This window comes from Enoplosus armatus, chromosome 4 (assembly GCF_043641665.1).
Source record: "Enoplosus armatus isolate fEnoArm2 chromosome 4, fEnoArm2.hap1, whole genome shotgun sequence".
Lineage (NCBI taxonomy): Eukaryota > Metazoa > Chordata > Actinopteri > Centrarchiformes > Enoplosidae > Enoplosus > Enoplosus armatus.
In genome coordinates, this window is record NC_092183.1 from 23,934,564 (window position 1) to 23,954,632 (window position 20,069).

The 20,069-nt window shown below is 44.1% G+C and overlaps 2 protein-coding genes across 2 annotated transcripts in view; both read right to left on the bottom strand.

Annotated features, from left to right (window-relative positions):
• Positions 1 to 2,255: 2,255 nt before the first annotated feature.
• On the bottom strand, positions 2,256 to 2,642 carry LOC139284757 (perforin-1-like). The gene has a single exon (XM_070905130.1). It carries the CDS (start codon positions 2,640 to 2,642, stop codon positions 2,256 to 2,258), a length of 387 nt encoding a protein of 128 aa, XP_070761231.1.
• Positions 2,643 to 7,419: 4,777 nt separating this feature from the next.
• Positions 7,420 to 20,069, bottom strand: part of abca2 (ATP-binding cassette, sub-family A (ABC1), member 2) — a 55,817-nt gene continuing 43,167 nt past the window's right edge. The window contains exons 31-48 of the mRNA XM_070903893.1: positions 18,608 to 18,713; positions 18,405 to 18,516; positions 18,239 to 18,299; positions 17,812 to 17,986; positions 17,542 to 17,657; positions 16,040 to 16,187; positions 15,065 to 15,188; positions 14,803 to 14,935; positions 14,496 to 14,616; positions 14,190 to 14,368; positions 13,477 to 13,618; positions 13,092 to 13,226; positions 10,954 to 11,057; positions 10,749 to 10,841; positions 8,514 to 8,616; positions 8,214 to 8,351; positions 7,909 to 8,118; positions 7,420 to 7,455 (exon numbers count right to left, since the gene is read on the bottom strand). Of these exons, the coding sequence (XP_070759994.1) occupies positions 7,420 to 7,455; positions 7,909 to 8,118; positions 8,214 to 8,351; positions 8,514 to 8,616; positions 10,749 to 10,841; positions 10,954 to 11,057; positions 13,092 to 13,226; positions 13,477 to 13,618; positions 14,190 to 14,368; positions 14,496 to 14,616; positions 14,803 to 14,935; positions 15,065 to 15,188; positions 16,040 to 16,187; positions 17,542 to 17,657; positions 17,812 to 17,986; positions 18,239 to 18,299; positions 18,405 to 18,516; positions 18,608 to 18,713 (2,236 nt within the window). The remainder of the gene's footprint in view (positions 7,456 to 7,908; positions 8,119 to 8,213; positions 8,352 to 8,513; positions 8,617 to 10,748; positions 10,842 to 10,953; positions 11,058 to 13,091; positions 13,227 to 13,476; positions 13,619 to 14,189; positions 14,369 to 14,495; positions 14,617 to 14,802; positions 14,936 to 15,064; positions 15,189 to 16,039; positions 16,188 to 17,541; positions 17,658 to 17,811; positions 17,987 to 18,238; positions 18,300 to 18,404; positions 18,517 to 18,607; positions 18,714 to 20,069) is intronic.

Sequence of the window (20,069 nt, forward strand, 5' to 3'; positions counted from 1 at the left end):
GTATATGTGCATACCGCCATCTACTGCACCGGAGGAAGCAGACTTTTTTTTTTTTTTTTTTTTTTACACTAAATTCTGAGAAAAAAAATACAAATGAAATAAATAAATATAAATAAAATAAATAAGAAACCAAACAAGCACACAAACAATATAGATAAATTAACAGGCTAAATAAATATGGACTAGCTGGATCCTGTCATATAACCTTGTATCCTACAAAAATTCAATTACAGCTTTCTGGGTGTCCCTAATTCCATTTTATTTATATAGCGCCAAATCACAACAAAAGTCATCTCATGACACTTTACAAATAGAGCAGGTCTAGACTCTTTATAATGTTATTACAGAGACCCAACAGTTCCCACCATGAGCAAGCACTTTGGCGACAGTGGCGAGGAAAAAACTTCCTTTTAAGAGGCAGAAACCTCGAGCAGAACTGGCTTTAAAAGTTGAATAATACCAATCATTTCTGAAAGATGTGGAACATTTTAATGTTTGAATTGACTATGGCTTGAAAAAGCGAGTTGAGGGGTGTATGGACGTTTTTTATTGGACTTTATTAGTTGTAACCCACAGGAGACAATCCACAAATGTGTACCAAGATCCACAAATATCTCGCCATCCACAAACAGGTATTTTTGTATTTGTGTCGAGTAAAGTCATATCCACAAATATACAGAGCGATTTGCAAATATGCAAAACTCTGTAAACACGTGTTTTCATTTCACATAAAAAAAACCGTTATAGGTTTTGGCAAATGTAAATAGTTTCACCACAACAAATACATGTAAAGTCATATTTACGCATTTGCGGATCCATTTGTACGCGTTTGTAGATTGCTTCCTGTCAGTTTGTGGGCCATGTGACTTCCCTCCTGTTTATTTGCATACCGCAGCAGATCTGCAGAAAGAATCCACAGACAAATTGAACACAGCCTGTTGTTCAACATACCTGTATTCATCGTAGTAGTGAACATTATATGTGCAGTGAGAGGAAGGCAGCCTCCACATAGAATTATCATAAAATGTACATGTGCACAGTGGTTAGTTTACCATTTAGGGCTTTGATGGACTTCTTAAAGTGCTTGAGCCTGCACCGGGGGGACTCTGAAACGTCTGCCAGAGCTGGTACTCAGGGTGGGGGACGTGTGTGGGGTCTGAAATAATCTGTGGGGGTGCTGCCTGACTGAATTTCATGGCTCTTGGTGTTAGCCGGGGCTTTCAGCTGGAGTTGCTGAGGTTGCCAAACCAGGCTGAGATGCTCTCAACTACAGCATGGCAGAAGTGGAGCAAGGGGTACAAGAGTGGCCATGGATAACCACTGGCGAGTGGCCCCCAATGCATTTGGGGTCGAATACCACCTGTTTTCTACCAATTAGTAGTCAAGCGTTTGGCATTCACCAGCTGCAGTGTTTTCAGGAGGACATAAGGCTGTAGGGTGTTAAAGGCTGCGCTGAAATCTACAAACAACAGTCTAGCATTGGCCCTAGAATTCTTAAGGAGCACTATATTGTACTGGTGGGGATCTAGCTGTGGGCCTGCATCCAGCCGTAGTTTGCTCACCATGACACCAATAGGTCTAAAATCATTATTTTCCTGTGGACAGGGTTTCGTAGGGACTGGTGTGACGGTTGCCTTTTTCTTTAAGGTGTGGCTGACGGCAGAGCAAAAGTTGAACGGAGCCAGTGAGGCCGAGTACATAGTCTGAATTCATCAGTGAAGTGACTAGTGAAAGTGAAAGTGAGACAATATTGCAAGGCCCAAGACGCCTTTACCTTGGTTAAAACAGAGAAGACGCGCAGCATAAAGTAATGTGCCACGGATACAAAAAAAAGGGGACAAAAAGTCGTATCTTGTGGCTCTTTGATAGCTACATTACATTACGTCGAGAATCACAAAAAGCAAACTTAAACCGTGATGTGTAACAGTTACCTTTAATTACGGCCCACTACTTCCTGCTAGCCGTGATGTAAAGTCTCAACACTGAGGGAAATGGGGAATGTGTATAAAAAAAAAAGAGCACAAATGTCATTTTGCTGCAACTATACAGATGTACACTGTACACTGTAACGACTGAGCACACACAAAATGAAGTTTGGGTTGTTGCAGCAGTTTATTTCTTATTGACAGACATTGGAAACATGGTAAAATAGCCAATGATGGATTGATGAAGATTTATTGATTAGGTGAATGAGTTTGAGTGGGCCAGAGAAGTGAGTCTCTTAGAAATCATGCATTATGATGAACAAGTCTGCCCTAGCCGAGGGTGTAGGTGTAATGGAGGGTGCCCCCTTTCTCCAGGTAGCAGTTGTGGTCATGGCTTCCGAGCTTGATCTGACGCTGGCAGACGCCCAGCAGGTCATCGAGGAGGATGTCGCTGTCGTAAACCTCGAGCCTCAGCACGTCGTTCTGCTGGGCCTTGAAGTGGGTAAACTCGTCCTCCCACCAGGGGTTGGCGTTGTTGTTACGGACGGACGTCACACCCAGAGTGGCCGAGCCGCAGAACACCTTGACGTAGCCGTCGGCGATTCCCAACAAGTCAGAGGGAAGGCTGCTGGCCTGCAGGTTGAACACCTTCAGCTGGGACTGGGCCACGCTCAGAGTGCACAGCACCAACAGGAGTAGAGGAAGACCGGAGGCCATGGCTTCACGGGATGACATGGAGGGGGGGGACAACAAATCTAGATTTTAGCTAGCATTCCAAAATGTTCTTCATATCAAGTTTTTCACTCTTTCAATTTAGCGGCACATTAGTTTTAGAGTTTTTTAAACATAAAATCATGGGGACGTGGGTGGTGCTGGGCCTGGATCAGATGACCTGCTGGGGGGGTGTGGCTGAGAACGGCGACTGTATAGTTGTGACATCACAACCTTACGTAAGTCCTGACGGCTCGTTTAAAGGCACAGTGTCTGAATACGGGCTGTGCGCATTTCTGTGCGTTTTGATCATTTCGCAGTATTTATACAGCACCCAGACCTGCTTCATAATCAAACAAGACGTGGACATCTCGCTTTCTACAATACGGGACCTTTAACATAACTGGCTGTAACTAAACCCCCACATAAGATCACTGATGATAAGGTTTTCTGATACTGGAATCATGTAGTTTAAATTGGAAAAGGCAATAAATGTATTTATAGACACGATAAATAGGCTGGCAACTGTGGAAAGGCCATGTTTACACTTGCTGCTGTTATCTCAAAAAGAACAACTCCTGCCCTCCTCCTCCTCCTCCTCCTCCTCGTCGCTCCACGCACAACTTGTCGAGTTAGGGAGATGTTGCGTCAGCCTCACCGAAGGCGAGTGTGAACGTTTTGCTCCGTAACAGCTGGATTTGTTTGGACTATCTCCTATCACTGTTCTACCTCGTCTGGGTACCTGGCTTACTGTTCGTTTCTGCAAAGTCCACTTTCTGTAGCACTTAGTATGCAGTTGGTCACTCTGGATGAAAGTGATCTAAACAGAAAATGTCGACGTAATGTGGCAACAATATGAAGTATTATTGCTTTTAAAACAACAGCCAAATAAGTATTAGAATTTGTAGCTAATGTGGTATTTAATGGCAACATTCCTCTACAGAAACTTTATTGTCAAACAACTGATTTTCAAATGATATATTTTAATTCAGTTTTTACGTTTGAATTTGATCTGTTGAGTTATTAAATGAAACATTATTTGTCGTGGTTGTTCAACTCATAAACGGGAATATTCAGCGCAGCAATGACCTAAGAGCGAGGAAGACAAACAAAACCCTGAGCAGTTAGAACTGTAAGATGAGACGTGAGGAAGTCTTACCTGTAGTCTTGATACCTTGCTTCTCACCATCTGCTGTTGCGCGCAGGATTTTTAAAGGCTGGCAGAGCCCATATCAGTTGGATAGAAACCCTCCCATGAAACACCTCCTGAGGCACAACTGCTACGCTCTCAGCATTGCGCAATATGACAAATAGTGACTGTCTGGAAGAAGTAGGCCAGCGCCATGAAATTTGAAATTAAAGCTTGTTTCATCGGCAAGACGAAATTGCTTGCGCTATTTCAGATTTTATGTTTGGAATGGCGACACCCTGTTCTTTAGCTATACCTTTTCAATTTAGAGTCGGACATGTTGGCGGTGACCAGATTGGAGGTAAATAGGAAAAAGCCCTTGAGCAGAAGTACAAACTGTAGCATACCCGTTAAAATATAGGTATTTGAAATATAAATGCTACATAGGTTTGATCAGGAATGGTGCTTCAATGACCACATGAAGTTTGAGACTGATCGGCCTAAAGCGTTGCCGAGTAATGCCCCACTTCCTGTTTGACACGGCGTCAACCACCTACCACGGTGACCCCCGTTTATCAAGTCAACTATAGCTACCAACAGATTTTGAGTGTTGAAGTAATATTAATTACCATTAATTAGATAGGCCTCTGAGCTCATCAGTTCCTTTTATCTATGCCGGCGTGGTTGGAAACTTGCAACAAGCACGTCTGTTGCTGAGGGTAAATATACTGTATATACAGTGGGGTCCAAAAGTCCCTAGATCACATTGAAAATCTCAGATATTTTCATGTTAACCTGGAAATAATCACAAAGTTTGAGGATTCAGAAACATTGAAAAAAGTTTTTTTTTTAGGTCGGCAATCAAATTTAAGTACATTTGTGGCATCGACCAACTGAACTCTGAAAAGGTCAGATGTCTTTGAGTTGTGTCCCTTCTATCGAAGCATGCGTTCAGGTGGATCTGATCTCCACATCTGAGGCTAGTTCAATGAACTCAGCTGGAACTCAGCTTGCAGCCGGTGTTCGCCTGCTCTAAATATGGCTGCGCCTCAAGTTTCCAGCAGGTCATTGCTCACTAAGCAGCATTGTGACAGCGGAAAACACAGCATCAGAACTAAATGAAAGTGTCAGAAGTCAAATTATTATTCTGAGCAAAGTCAAAAGTCCTGTCAAAAGAAGGCTGTCTTGTAGTAGTCTCAGAGGACCAGTAGCAGTTTCTAACCCATTTCTCAGAAGGGGAAACAAGGCCAAACGCTTGGGGTGGGCTAAGAAACAGCAGCATTTTACTGTGGTATGAGGAAAAGTCCTATTTACTGATGAATCCAGGTTAGAGATTTCTGGTAGTAACAGAAGGGTGTATGTAAGGAGACGAGCAGGAGAGAGAATGATACCGCAGTGGATCAGTCCGACAGTGAAACGTGGAAGTTATGCTGGTGACGTTGTTTGACTCCATAATACATGTATGTGTCTGTTTCTGTCATTAGACTGATCCCCGATTCTTCTTTTTGTCGTTTTAAAGGGGACCTGTAATGCTTGTCCTTATTTTCTGTCATATATAATGTTACAATGTCGGATATTCATACTAAACGTTGCCAAAGTTGCCAAATAATGAGGTAAACGTATGTAAAAGTGATCTCAGGCTTCAGACTGCTCTGAAAGCTCAGGTTCAGTTTTTTTTAAACCGCCGTGTCTATCTGATGTCAGACAGGCCCGGATGTCCTTATATGGTATATCTGCTCCAGGCACAGACCAGATGCTTATGTTTATGTCAGCGTTGCTTAGTAACGTTTAAGGTTTACAGTTTACCTTTGGAAATTCTTCCCAAGACTTCCGGAACTTGGCCGGCCAATCAGAAGAAAGTGGGCTTTTAGGGAGGGGGCCCTTAAAGAGACAGGAGCTCCAACGGCTTGTTTCAGACAGAGGGTGAACTGAGGGGCTGCATGAAGGGCCAGGAGGAGATAAATCAGGACTTTTTTTGAACTGTGAATCATGCAAAGCTGCTCTGGTGGAATCACAAAATGAAAACAGAGCTGGAAATGAGCATTAGAGGTCCCCTTTAACTAGAGGTTCCAAGCTTTGAGTTTAATATGGATAAGTCGGAAGTCCTCCCACTGAGGTGTTGGTTCACAAAAATCAGCATTACGGTCTGAAATATGAGTTTTCTTTGTTTTGGAGTAAGCATTACATTCTTAAAGAAGAAAGAAATTACAACAGTCATTTTATCTTGTTTAATGATAACCCCCTTCAAATAGGAAAACAGCCCACCAGTAATAATCACCAAAAAATATGTGCAATTAGCTGTGAAAGAAGAAGAAGAAGAAGAAGAAGAAGAAGACGTGAAGCGATAATTATTCTTGACAGGACGGGTTACAACTCAGTTATCACAAAACACAAGAGCGAGACCAGTTAAAACCACATGCCAATGTACAGTTAGAGAAAACATCCATGTTTTTTTGTAAATGTGGACATTTTGCGCATTTGGACCAAATTGCGTAATAATTTTGCGAAGATCGTCTGTAATTAAACATGTGCCATACCAAAGTTAAAACGGTAGATTATTCCGATCTGAGAGTTCCCTTTAGTGTCACAGTGATGGTAGTGCAGTTATTGTCAGAGAATATGAGTTCACTTCAGTTTTAGAACGTTAGAATGCTGAATACCTTCACTGGAGATGGAGTTATTATTATTATTATTATTATTATTATTATACACTGTGTCCGGTTTATAGAGGATCTTCTTGGCAAAATCCACAACGTAATGATATGTTCAAAAGCACAAAAGAGAGCATTCAGTGGAAAGAGACCAAATGTGCAGTGTCAAAACAAGTTGATAGAAGGGAGGGCACCATCAGGACAACAACCATGCCATGTACATTCTCCCCAACAGCTCGCAAGACCACACCCGCCCCCCCCCCCCCCCCCCCCCCCCCCAAGGTGCGTTTCTCCAAATCGTCTGTTATCGCAAAATAAATAACTCGTGATAGTTCTGCAGCTGCTTCCATATCCAAAATAAATCTTCCTTCGTGCCACAGAAAAAAAAAAAGTGAAAAACACAGACTATATTACATTACCACTGGGAATCGGCTTCGTCGTAGCATGCGCTCAAGGCAGGTCAGGTTTGGCCCACATCTGGTTACATGAGGCCCCTTTGGGCCGGGGGAAGCGCGTACAACCGTTGGTGTCCCAACACATCACCGATGATATGTTCACTCCCGAACAGAAGGTAGCTAACCTGCCGCATCTATCAGCCATCTAGTGAGACGCATTCTCAAAAGAGACAAATCAATACAAAATCAAAAATATGGACACATCCCAGGGCAAAGTGCCAAATGCAAGCACTTCCTTGCCGCCCGTGTCTCTACCTGCAGGCTGGGGCTCTGCAGGGCATCGCCTCTGTCCGTACCATCCGGCCTAAGCCACCTCAGTCCCCCCCCCCCCCCCGGATAAAGAATTTGAGGCTGAAATACTGAACTACTGGTCTTATGGTGGTCTATGGTGCAGAGAGTTTTGGTCCTCTTCGGGGTTAAAATCAGCATCTCTGTTCTTCCTCCAGGCCTCCAGAGCTCACAGACAGACAGACAGACGGGTTTGGGGTCCCCCCCCCCCCTCCTCTGTCACTCTCCCGGTCTCTCTGCTGCTTTTTTAGTGGCTCATTTCAACAGAGAGTGTCTGTGTTGAAGGAGAGCTGCACCTGCCAAACACACACACACACACACACATATATATATACAGGTTATCAGAGAAAATAACCCTGATGATGTCAAAGTGATGTAATCTCAGCTTGGGTTTCAAAGACTACATGCTTTTCATGCATTATTGGAAATGTTGGATCCATTGTTGTTGGAGCTTGACTCCCCCCCCCATATTAGGAACTAAAAGTCAGGATGTCTCAACCTCTGGCCAGCCAACACTGCTTATCTCCAATATGACAACTTCTTCCAGTAATTTGTATTTGTAATTGACTTCCACTTAACTTAACTATTCACTTCAAAGTATTTCTGCTGTTTCAAATGTTTCAACTGCAAATTTTCAGGAGCAAAGAAAATTGAGCCTTACCCAAATGTCCATCAGAAAATCTAGTGCCATACTTTTACAAAGAAATAGTCGAACGGATCTGAAAAAACAAAATATAGCAATAACTCACCCTTTCCTCTTCAAAGCTAATGAGTCCTTCATCATCGTCGCTCTCCAGCTCCTCCGGCGCCTCACTGATCAGAGCGTTGAGCTCTGTGTTGGCCGGCTGAGACTTCAGCAGGTTGAGGACGCGCTGCAGGGGGGACTGTCCGCTACCCGGGGGCGACACCTCCTGCTGTTCCAGGTTGTCACTCTGCTTCTTGGCGAAGTTGACAAAAACCTGGGTAGAAGAAAAAAAAAAAAGGTGGTTTATTCCACTTTTCCTTGTTGGAGTCCTGCATGTGGTTGAGCCGAAGTGCTCCATCGTTGACTCACATTGTCAAGAGTGGTCTGACTGACAGAGTAGTCCTCGATGCCCAGCACCTCCACCACCTGCTCCATCTTGCTGAAGACCTGAGCCAGGGAGATCCACTCAGACTTCAACTGGTACTGGACCTTGGTGTGGTGACGCTCCTGCGAATGTTACAACAGGCGGCTTAAAGTCAGAAACGACTTAAAAAGAGGGAGAACATAATGCCATTTTGCATTTACCGAACCTCCCTCGACTCATTACAGTGTGTAAAAAGGTGCTCGGGGGGGGGTTTGAAACTCATGTTGTTGGCTGCAGTAATCTACCTTCAGCACGGCCTCAGGGAAGTTTCTGTTGAAGAATCGAACCACCTCCTTCACATTGGAGCTGCTCTTGGTCCTCACTGTGATCATGTAGCCGTCCCCAAACCTGGAACGTGATCATAAACAAATGCGACTTACAGAGTGTTACACCACTGGTGGGTCGAGTGTTGGGAGTTTCTCCACTGGCCGTTGCTCTTTCAAAATGAATGGGCAAGAACGCTAGTTACGTTACCGTAACTCCAGATTCTTGGGAGTACAGGCGCAGCCCTCTAAGGCTATCACTAGTGGGTTCACTCCTCCTGCACGAGTGCTTGAAATCCATTATATGTCACGAGAGAGGCAAAACAAACGGATGGATTGGTCAAAGTTGTCGCATTGACATTCAAGGTGTGTCGAGTGATTTGTGACAGCAACTCATGCATTGAGTTACGTACAAGGAAACGTTCCACTGAGTTGCCCGTGTAGCGTTTGAGAGGCGCGGTGAATGAAATAGTTTCTTCTTCTGTAAAGGCACCAAAACAACCTGTTGATGCGCTGCAACTTTCCCTCAGGGTGGATGTGTCCAATACGGATTCATTCACCTGAGGGCTGGACTTACGAAGCAGGACTTGGCCTTAACTTAAGAGGTAACTTCAGGTTCAACCCAGGGCTTTCAGGGTTGCAACAGTGGTTCACATCTTGACGGGGTACATGCCACAGTGACTTACGATGCGCGCCTGTGTTGGAGATAAGAGATGAACTGATATAAAAGCACCGCCTACGGACCAATCAGTTACCTTGGAAAATGGCATCACCAATCGTAGAAGATCCCGTGGAGCTCGGGGTGCGGATTGTGGTGATTTCTTTTTTTTATATATGAGAGATATATAGATTCTCTATATAGACTGAAGCACTAAAGCCTTGTACTTGTTGTACTTATAAAGATATGAAAGTAAGCCTACTCACGCTTTGAATTATGTTTTTATATTTATTCTTTATTCGCTCCCCAGCAAAAGTCCGTTTTACACCTCCTGGGGTTGCGAGTTAATTTAATGGAATACACAAATGTAATTATAGTCAGAGCTGCCTCTGCCCTGATGATGGGGCAGTGACATTATATAAGCACTTATGCATTCACACAGTGGTGATTTGCATCTCACCTGAACAAATTTACATCACTAACATTCCTGTTCTTACTAACCCCGATGAATAACACAGGTTATTCATTTTACACTATGTCATTGTCGCTCTTGCAAAGTCTTAATTTAGTCTTTTGTAACTGGATTACTGTTCTTGCTCAGCCGATTTAGTGTCAACAAACGCCCAGTTGGTTAATGAACTGCCCAGTTGTTATTACTGTAATGGACTCTTTCAACTATGGACTATGTACACTCTCAGGATCACACATCAAGCGAAATCCTGCGACCAAAAAGTGGGATATATAGGGACCACTGGAGTTCCACATCTGAATGTGTTCATTGTGTGACTTCTGAGAGTCACCATATGTAACAATACGTAACGCTTTACATGCATTAAATGCTTTTTATTGCGCACGCGGGAGCGGATTGTCGCGTCGCTTCCCGCTCTCGAGTGCCAGAGAGCCTCAGGAGCTCCACCTCAACCGACTACAACAGCAGAAATCCTGCTTTTATGTGAATGCATGTGTCCAGATTGCCACAGAGCCTCTAACATGGTTGTTGTTGTTGGTTAGCTGTCTGATTTTTGACCTGAGGCATTAAGAAGAATCTTCTGAATGCAAAACTTCTACTGGTAAAACTGGCTTGCAATGGTTTGGGTAGCACCTTGCATGGTAGCTCGCCGCCACTGGTGGTTTGTGTGAACGACATATGACATATAGAATGACATATATCCTTGAAATGTTGTGAACTTCTGCTCTGAATCATATGGTTAAAGAAATCCATAAGACGTCCATGCATCCACAACTGGAAAGAAATAATAGGGATAAAAAAAGGAACTAACAAGAAGTACCTGGAACAAGATGGAAAAAAATTGCTCTCTCCAGTTACAGTTCCGTCTGCTCTGCACTTGGGTTCACCGACTTTCTTTATCTGAATATTTGTGTTTTCATAAGAAGTGGTCATCTCGAACTTGCTTATGTTGTTACAACAATGATCTTTTCAGTTAATTATTTGGCTTTTCAAGGTGACAATAAAAATAAAAATAAAACAGTTTAAAACAATGCAGATTAGATCAACATCTATAAATCAGAAAAGGAAGGTGGATCTTTAGTCTCCTGACCTGTTCTTGAGGTGTTGGATGCTGCCCAGGCATTTGAACCTGCCGTTCACCATAATGCCCAGTCTGGTGCACAAAGCCTCACACTCCTCCATGCTGCAGAGGACGGCATGAAATAATATATCAAGTACACAACGGTGAAAAGAAGAACAGTAAAAAAGTATTCAAGCAGAATCCCACCGCATGTGAGGACTGACGTGTCTCTCACCTGTGTGATGTCAGCACTACGGAGCGTCCGGTCTTGATTATGTCAAGGATTAAATTCCAAAGGAATCTGCGGGCCTTCGGGTCCATCCCAGTTGTTGGCTCATCCTTGAAAACCAACAAAATATAGTTCAGTGGCTTAAAAGAAGGAATTATACTGTATTTACAGTTGCCTCTCTTACCATGTACACATGAAATGGACAAATGAATCAAATCAAAACCCAAAATGAATATACATTTAAGTACAAGAGGATGTTACCCAGCCCCACCTACTACCTCAGTCTCTCTCCATCTACACACAGGCAGCAGCAGAAGGGTTGTATACTATTCACCTTATATATGCTTCCTTTTGGCAATATTATTAGAAAACACTCCATACATTTTCATTGCTATGCAGATGATACCCAATTATATCTATCGATCAAGCCAGATGAAACCAATCAGTTAGCTAAACTTCAAGCATGCCTTAAGGACATAAAGACCTGGATGACCTGTAATTATCTGATGTTGAACACGGACAAGACAGAAGTTATTGTTCTTGGCCCTGAACACCTCAGAAACACAGTATCTAAGGATATTGTTACCTCCAGCGCCACCGTGAGGAATCTCGGAGTTGTCTTTGATCAGGACATGTCCTTTAACTCCCACGTAAAACAAACTTCAAGGACTGCCTTCTTTCACCTCCGTAACATTGCAAAAATCAGGAAGACCCTGTCTCAAACAGATGCAGAAAAACTAGTCCATGCATTTGTCTCGACTCGGCTGGATTATTGCAATTCCTTATTATCAGGATTGTCCCAATAAGTTCCTGAGGACTCTCCAGCTGATCCAGAATGCTGCGGCACGTGTACTGACAGGAACCAGGAAAAGAGATCATATTTCTCCTGTATTAGCTTTGCAGCACTGGCTCCCTGTAAAATCTAGAATAGAGTTTAAAATCCTTCTCCTGACTTACAAAGCTCTTACTGGTCAGGCACCATCATATCTTAAAGAGCTCATAGTACCCTATTACCCCACTAGAGCACTGCGCTCCCAGAATGCAGGGTTGCTTGTGGTTCCTAGAGTCTCCAAAAGCAGAACGGGAGCCAGAGCCTTCAGCTATCAAGCTCCTCTCCTGTGGAACCAGCTCCCAGTTTGGGTCCGGGAGGCAGACACACTCTCTACTTTTAAGAGTAGGCTTAAAACTTTGCTTTTTGATCACGCTTATAGTTAGGGCTGGCTCAGTATATATATATATATATATATATACTATATTCCCAGTCTGTATCTCTCAAGTGTCACAAAATATTACATTAATATTAGACTCAATCAGCAAATGCATGTGCATGATTGACCATATCTGTGCGTCTTTAAACTCTGATCATTCCAGTATAGTATAGTATATGTCCCAAGTCCAAGTTCCCATTACAGATAGCCACATATCAGGTGTGCGCGCTGCAACGATTACTTGATCAATCGTTTATTAAATTGAAAGAAAATTAGCTGCCAACTATTTTGAAAATCGAAACGTTTTCTTGGTTCCAGCTTCTTAAATGTGAGGATTTGCTGCTTTTCTTTGTCGTCTAGGGACAGTAAATGAAGAGTCTTTGGGGTTTTGGACTGTCGGTTGGACAAAAGAAGCAATCTGAAGGCGTCACTTTGGGCTCTGGGAAATTGTGACGAGCATTTTTTCAATTTTTAAAAAACATTTCATAGACTAAAAGGTTCATCGATTAATCGTGACAATAACCGGCAGATCAATCGGTAATGAAAATAATAGTCTCTCTACCGTGTGTCTATACTATTAAACTTAATCAACACATCTTCGGCCATTATCCTGCTTTGGACAGAGTCATGTGGAGGCGTGGTTGCAGTGAGGATAACGGAGCACCAGCAGACCTTGGACCAGCTGACCCGCTTGCCTCTTAACGGAATGTACATGAATGCATCAAATATATATATGATATGAATATAATAAAAGTAGGGCAACAAATGTAAAAATAATGATTTTTCATGAAGAGTAAAAAGTATCCAACAGTTGTACAATTTACTCAAAAAAGTCACTTAAGTACATGTATTGAGTAAATGTACCCACCTGTGGTTATCAACTGGTCATGACAGAAAATGAAAGATTGGTGAGTTCGAACCGTTCAAACCTCTTACCAGGAAGATGAGCGAGGGGTATCCAATCAGAGCGATCGCAGTGGAAAGCTTGCGTTTGTTTCCTCCACTGTAAGTGCCGGCGGGCTTGTCTCCATACTTGGCCAACTCCAGCTTTTCTAAAGCCCATTGCACCACCTTGCGGGGGGGGGGGGTAAAAGGTAATGTCAGTCTGTGATTGAGATGCATGTTCCTGTTTTAGGGTGTAAAGGGGACAGAGGTGAGAAAGTTGTGTGAAGATTTCCTAGGGATGCAGTGCACGGGGCTGGGAGAACATTCTTGTTACAAGCTCCTGATGATTTATTCTAATAATGAGATAAACAACTGTCCTTAAACATAAAACTAGTCCACGTGGGAATGACTGTGTGTGTGTGTATGTGAGACCGACCCTCTCCTGGTCCTTCCAGGGAATGCCACGGAGGCGAGTGTAAAGCTCCAGATGTTCCCGGGCGGTCAGATCGTCAAACAGGGCATCAAACTGTGGACAGTAGCCAATACTCTGCTGCACACGTAACAGGTCCTTCAGGATACTGCGCACACACACACACACACACACACACACACACACACGAAAGAACATCAGTGATGTCTTAATATCCCTAGGACTTTCCCTAGGAAAGGAAATTTCGTGTTTGCTGTCAATCCAACAGTGGTCCCGCAGCACAAACCTCATGCAAACCGTACTAAACAAACACGTGACATCCAAACACTCTTCTGGTTTCAGTCTTTCCGCCAGATTTTAGAACCTGGCTGCGGGGATTACGTTGTTTTCTTGACCAGGTGGTCTCAATGAGATTACCTGTCTGAATAAAGGTTAAATTTATAAAAAAACAAAAAAAACAACCCTCCCATTCAGCTACACGAGCATTCGGTTTTTGATGTTGGGTGATAAGGCCTGGCTCGCATTCAGCTTTCCAGTTCATCCCAAAGATGTCGGATGGAGGTTGAGGTCAGGGCTCTGCAGCAGGCCGGTCAAATTCTTCCATTTCCATTTCTTTATGAGGCTGAGGGCTTTGTGCACAATGACACAAGGTTGGAAGCACACTTTGCTGTCTGAAATATCATGTATGGTGTAGCATTACGATTTTTTCTGGGCCTGACCTGTGTCCGTTAATGAAGGCCTCTCCTCCGGTGGTGCACTCGTCTCCCGTCAGCATCTTGAAGGTGGTGGTCTTCCCGGCTCCGTTCACTCCCAGCAGTCCAAAACACTCACCAGGCCGGACGCCCACGCACAGCCGGTCCACTGCCAGGATGCGACCCATCTTCCTGGATTTATACACCTGGGGGAGACGCAAAGGACCACGTGCAGGTATACATTAGTGTACATACATGTGTGCATGTGATCTGAAAACAAAACTGTAGCATTCTAGGGATTTTCTCAACGTTGACGAGCCCGACTGTTCAAACCTTTGTCAGGTTTTCGATCTTCAGCATGTCGTAGTCGGCGTCTCCTCGCAGGACTCTCCGTCTCTCACAGGCCACATCGACGTCGTCATCGTCTATAGGCTGGCAGCTGACTGGCACCCTCCTGGACACACACCAACCGACACAAACATATTTATTATGCTTTTGGTGTTCCTTTTTCCCCCTTTTTTTCCCCCATTTCTTGGTCAACTTGCATGTACTTTGTAGATAGTCCCTAATTTCAGCTCAGCAGGTTTCCCGTCATTTCAGCTAGACCCCGAGGAAAGAGACAGTAACACACATCACTCACGGGGGCTTCCTGAGGAAGTTGTACTGGCAGAGGATGGTGATGAGGAAGCCAACGAAGCCCTCGATTGTCATGGCGACGAGCCCTCGAGTCACAATGTCCCACTCGAATGGCGACTTCATCTTGTCGAACTGGCCTGAAAGCACAATTCACGACAACTTGTATCTTCTTCACTTACGGAAACATTTGTCTGTGTCCAAAGTCAAAAGACTTACAGGTCAACTTTGTTTGGGCCTACTTTAAAGTAGAAGGCTTATTAACTAACCTATTTTAGCATAGTATTCGTTGATGTACTCGTTGTAGGCCATCTCCATCAGGCCATGGCCCAGGTTGTAGTTGGGGAAGATGAGGAAACAGGACTTCAAGTAACTGTTGACTTTTTTCAGATCCTGGAGGAGAAGAAAATGATTTAAAAAAATATAAAAAAAATACAGAAACATCCAAAAGGCTTATTATGATTATGATAAAGTCAAAACATTCTCCATGAAGTTCATAGAAATTCTGAGACACAGAGGCAGAGATTCCACTCCCTTGACATAAATCCTGATGAGAAACCAAAGGAACTGTATGCACGGTTGAAGGACTTGTACAGGAAGCGTCCAGGAAATTGGTGAAACCACAATCTCGGAGCAATGCTTGAGAATGCTTTCTCCTGAGCTGCAGGTTCGGATGAAAAGAGCAACGATCCAGGTCCCGCTGCTGAGGCCGCTAAGCTGGCTGACGTGTTCGTGGCTGTGTGGAGAAAAGGGCTACATGGTGGTGTAGCAGAGGAAAGGGAAGGACGGCCGCAAGCCAGCCCCTCAGTACCACCAAAAGCCAAGACAGGACAAGTGTGGGTAAGCCAGCCAGCTAATATGTCCTCAACGCCTCCTGCCAGAATGCTAATTTGTTGCTTTGTAACTATGTGGAATGGAAGGCCATACAGAACAAATGTGCCCTCAAAACTCATGCGAAATAACCCAAATGTGTTGTGCGCCATGAGCGTCGAAACTTAAATTTGACCCATGTGCAAAAAGGACTTCAACGGTGGTGCAGTTGTTGGGGGGTTCGATCCCTCCTCATTTAGGTGAAATAAGTCATACGTTTACGTAGCCTACTTCATACAACAGAACCCCACTGGCTCACAGAACTATTTACTCTAGCTGTGGCATGAGAATAAATGGTGGATATTTGACATTAGGGGGTTAAACCCTGAGAATGTGTTCGGCAAGCTGCAGTGTCTTTGAGGAGTCAAACTGACCTTGTCGTGTTCAAAGAGCTGGAGGAGGAAGGTGGCAACGGTCGCAGTGATGCCTATGAAGAGGTTGATGACTATGAGGAACACGTAGGCTGTACTGGGAACCTCGAACCAGAAGGATGCTGGGTACATGATGGGAGTGATGGACCATCTGGAAGGAAGAGCACTCATGCTGAACAAAATCGCAGAAGACGTCCAACGCTTTAGGACATGAGAGAGAGAAAAAAAAAAAAAAAAAAGGAAACTGGAAAGCACTTTCTGATGTTTTCCAGTTTACACCAAAAACACGAAGATGCAACAATTCAATCTACATCAAGAGTTCTGTGCAAACTGCATTAGAAACTGGTTGTTTTTGGATTTCACACACAGTGATTGTGACTGTATTCAAAGCCGCAACTGCCACACACATGCAAGGGAGTTCATTTGTCATCAAACATTAAAATGAAGGCAAAGCAGTGGGGAGTGTGGTCACTATTTTTCCCTATTTTGTACTTGAGAAACATCAAGAGAGAGATGCCTTAAAGGGACCTCTTATGCTCATTTCCAGCTCTGAAACAAGCCGTTTGACCTCCTGTCTCTTTAAGGCCCCCCCCTCCCTAAAAGCCCACTTTCTTCTGATTGGCCGGCCAAGTTCCGGAAGTCTTGGGAAGAATTTCCAAAGGCAAACTGTAAACCTTAAACGTTACTAAGCAACGCTGACATAAACATAAGGTCTGTGCCTGGAGCAGAGATACCATATAAGGACATCCGGGCCTGTCTGACATCAGCTAGACACGGTGGTTAAAAAAACAAACTGAAACGGAGCGTTCAGAGCAGTCTGAAGGCCGAGGTTACTTTTACATACGTTTACCTCATTATTTGGCAACTTTTGGCAACGTTTAGTATGAATATCCAACACTGTAACATTATATATATATGACAGAAAATAAGGGCACATACTGTATTCATGTGTACAAAAATATGACAGCAAACAGAACTTACTATTGATTACTTCTGGGGTCAGCGTGTCTCGCCGTGGTATTTGAAGTAAAACGAGTCAGAGAGTGGAGAGACTGGTGACACTTTCAAATCAATCACAAAAATATCAAGGAATCCTTTTTGGTTTGCCTTTATTGATTAAGTGGAGGATCTCTCCGTCCCAGCAACTTGATTACTAAAGCAAGACGACGGGCTTGCTCTTACATTGACGTTGTATGAACATGTGCCGTATGCTACAGCTATCTGCAGTTAGTTCTGTTTTGTTCATACTTTCTTATTGAAACGGGAGCTGCTGTTGAATTTTTCTTAAATGTTAGAACCACTAACTAAATTCCATGCAGGTTTTTGTCATTTTTGGTGAACTGACCCTTTAGCAGATGTTGTTCAGACCCCTAAACCACATTGTAACGAGACCTATGAATCAGGAAACTCTGTACGTTCGAATTCGAGCCGTCAGGTTGCTCGGCATCAGGTAAGTAAAAAAGTTAAAAAAAATGTGTGCAGGCGTGTGCAGTCAGACGTCTCACCCATAGAGAAGAAAGAGGGAGAGGACGGCAGGGAAGTTTGTCGGGGAGGTGTAGGCCGGCAGGTCGAACACAAACAGAATGATAACGCAGCACGTGGCAGGTACCAGGTAGTTCAGCTGAGGAGAGACGACAGGAGAGAACGTGCTCAGACCGGGACAAACACTGCAGCATTCGCGGTGCGACTAACAAAAGGGTTAGTTTCACCTAAACACCCCACAGCCCCCTCTATCTGTTGGCATCAGTCGCACACACATTGCATCCCTTCCTCACCATGTCCCATATGTAGTTGGCCAGCCAGTAGATAACAGGGTCACAGCCGCTGACGAACTGCAGGTGTTTGGCCTTTGTGGATTTCTCCGCCACCAGGAAAACCACAAAGCTGGCTGGCACGAAGGACATGGCCACAATGATGAAGATGGCAATCACCACGTCTGTCCCTTGGAGCCTGGAGACACAGGAGAGAGGAGATATATATAAGAAGAGGTCACCTGACATTTACACTGCTCGGTAGGGATGCAAAAAATCCAGTTCAACAACCCTGGTCATTGTCTTAAAACCAGAAAAATAATCGTCACCGTGTTCCCAGATCTCAGCTATTTTTACTTTCACCAATAGTCATGATTGCCAAAAATAAGCCCCAAGTTCTAATAAAGTCCTCCTTTAAGGCAGTAAATGTCAGTGATGCTGAGCAACTTACAAGTAGTCCAAAGAGAGGCTGGCACTGGTTCGATTCATTGGGTGGTTTGTCAGTGTGATACCTGTGAAATACAACACCGTCACTTATTTGACATTTAAACCAGGAAGACATATCCATGTCTTCAAATTCAAATAATCTCTGTCCATGTTGCATCTTCTGCAATTACCATAGGCAGCAGGGTTGCCCTTAGACGCAGGCAGGTTGGCGCGCAGGATGGCGTTGTTGAGGACATTCAGATACGTTGGCATGCTGTGGTAACCTTTGTTGTTGAACAGAACCTGGACCAAAAAAAAAAAGAACATTTCTCTGTCAGTGGTTGTTCATATTGTAGCTGTAAACTTCTTGTCCGGATCGGAGTGCCTGCCTTACCTGAGCCGATCTACGAACTGCTATCTTGCGAACCATTGGAGGTATCTTTCTCCCAAAGGATGCTGGGATTGATTTCTGGATGTTTCCCACCGTTAAACCACCATATCTATTGAGAACAGAGTCAGTCAAAATCAATTCTGAAATACTGTGGAACAACTTCAACACAAAGCCCACGCAAGCATTACCCATTCCAAGAGGTGACATCTGGAGAGCGCAAAGACAAAAAAAATAAAATCAGATTTCCCATTTATTTGGGAAGAGTTGACCCACGCAGACGAAATCTCTCCGGCTAAGGAAAGCTTGTGGTCCAGACAGCATTGAAAATGAAATGCTCAAATGCGGCACCCCTTGGATGCAGGGTGCAGTGTTGAAGTTGTTCAATATTGGTGCAAAGGGCTCATTTGTATGCAGATGATACAATATTGTAATGTATTGCCGACTCTGCTCAACTAGCTGCGGAGAACCTGCAATATTCCTTTAACGTTCACCAAGCTGCACTTAATGATCTTGAACGTGTACTGACTGCACATAAAACTAAGTTCATCTTGTTCTCTAGAGCTAGAGAATATGGAAGCACAAACTTAGTGTTGGCCCACTTGGGTGTGCTGTAGAAACAGTGGCAGTGTTCGCCAGAGTTTGTCACAGTTTTAACTTTTGTCATGTTAGAAACACAGGTGTTGAGCAGGCAGATTGGGGCAGGTTTTTTTGTAGAAGGTTTCTTTATCTCAGCGTTGGCTGGATGCCGGCCTTCAGGTCTTTGAAACTCTTTGTAATCTGAAATTACAGAGCTGAACTTAGTAAGTAAATGTCCCTTAACACTCTCCAGAATAGAGTTTTACTGGTCAGGCACCTTCATATCTTAAAGAGCTCATAGTACCCTACTACCCCACTAGAGCACTGTGCACCCAGAATGCAGGGTTGCTTGTGGTTCCTAGAGTCTCCAAAAGTCGAATAGGAGCCAGAGCCTTCAGCTATCAAGCTCCTCTCCTGTGGAACCGGCTCCCAGTTTGGGTCCCGGGAGGCAGACACCCTCCCCACAGTAGTAGAGCAGGCTTAAGACTCTCCTCTTTGATACGGGCGGCATGGTGGCGCAGTGGTTAGCACTGTCGCACGGGAGGTGAAGCTGGCTAGAGCGTGTTGGGGGTTCGATCCCCGGCTGCCCCCGTCATGTCGAAGTGTCCTTGAGCAAGACACTGAACCCTAAGTTGCTCCCGATGGAGACCAGCACCTTGCATGGCAGCTCGGTCGACATTGGTGTGTGAATGTGTGAGTGAATGGGTGAATGAGACTTAGCTGTAAAGCGCTTTGGGAACCGTGAAGGTTGAAAAGCGCTATATAAGTGAGATCATTTACCATTTACCATTTACAGCTTGTAGTTAGGGCTAGCTCAGATGAGCCCTGAACCATCCCTTAGTTACGCTGCTATCGGCCTAGACTACCGGGAGAACTCCCATGATGCACT

Bases quoted from the DNA above. Each gene is read 5' to 3' on its own strand.
- LOC139284757 (XM_070905130.1), bottom strand. From the start codon at position 2,642: ATGGCCTCCGGTCTTCCTCTACTCCTGTTGGTGCTGTGCACTCTGAGC.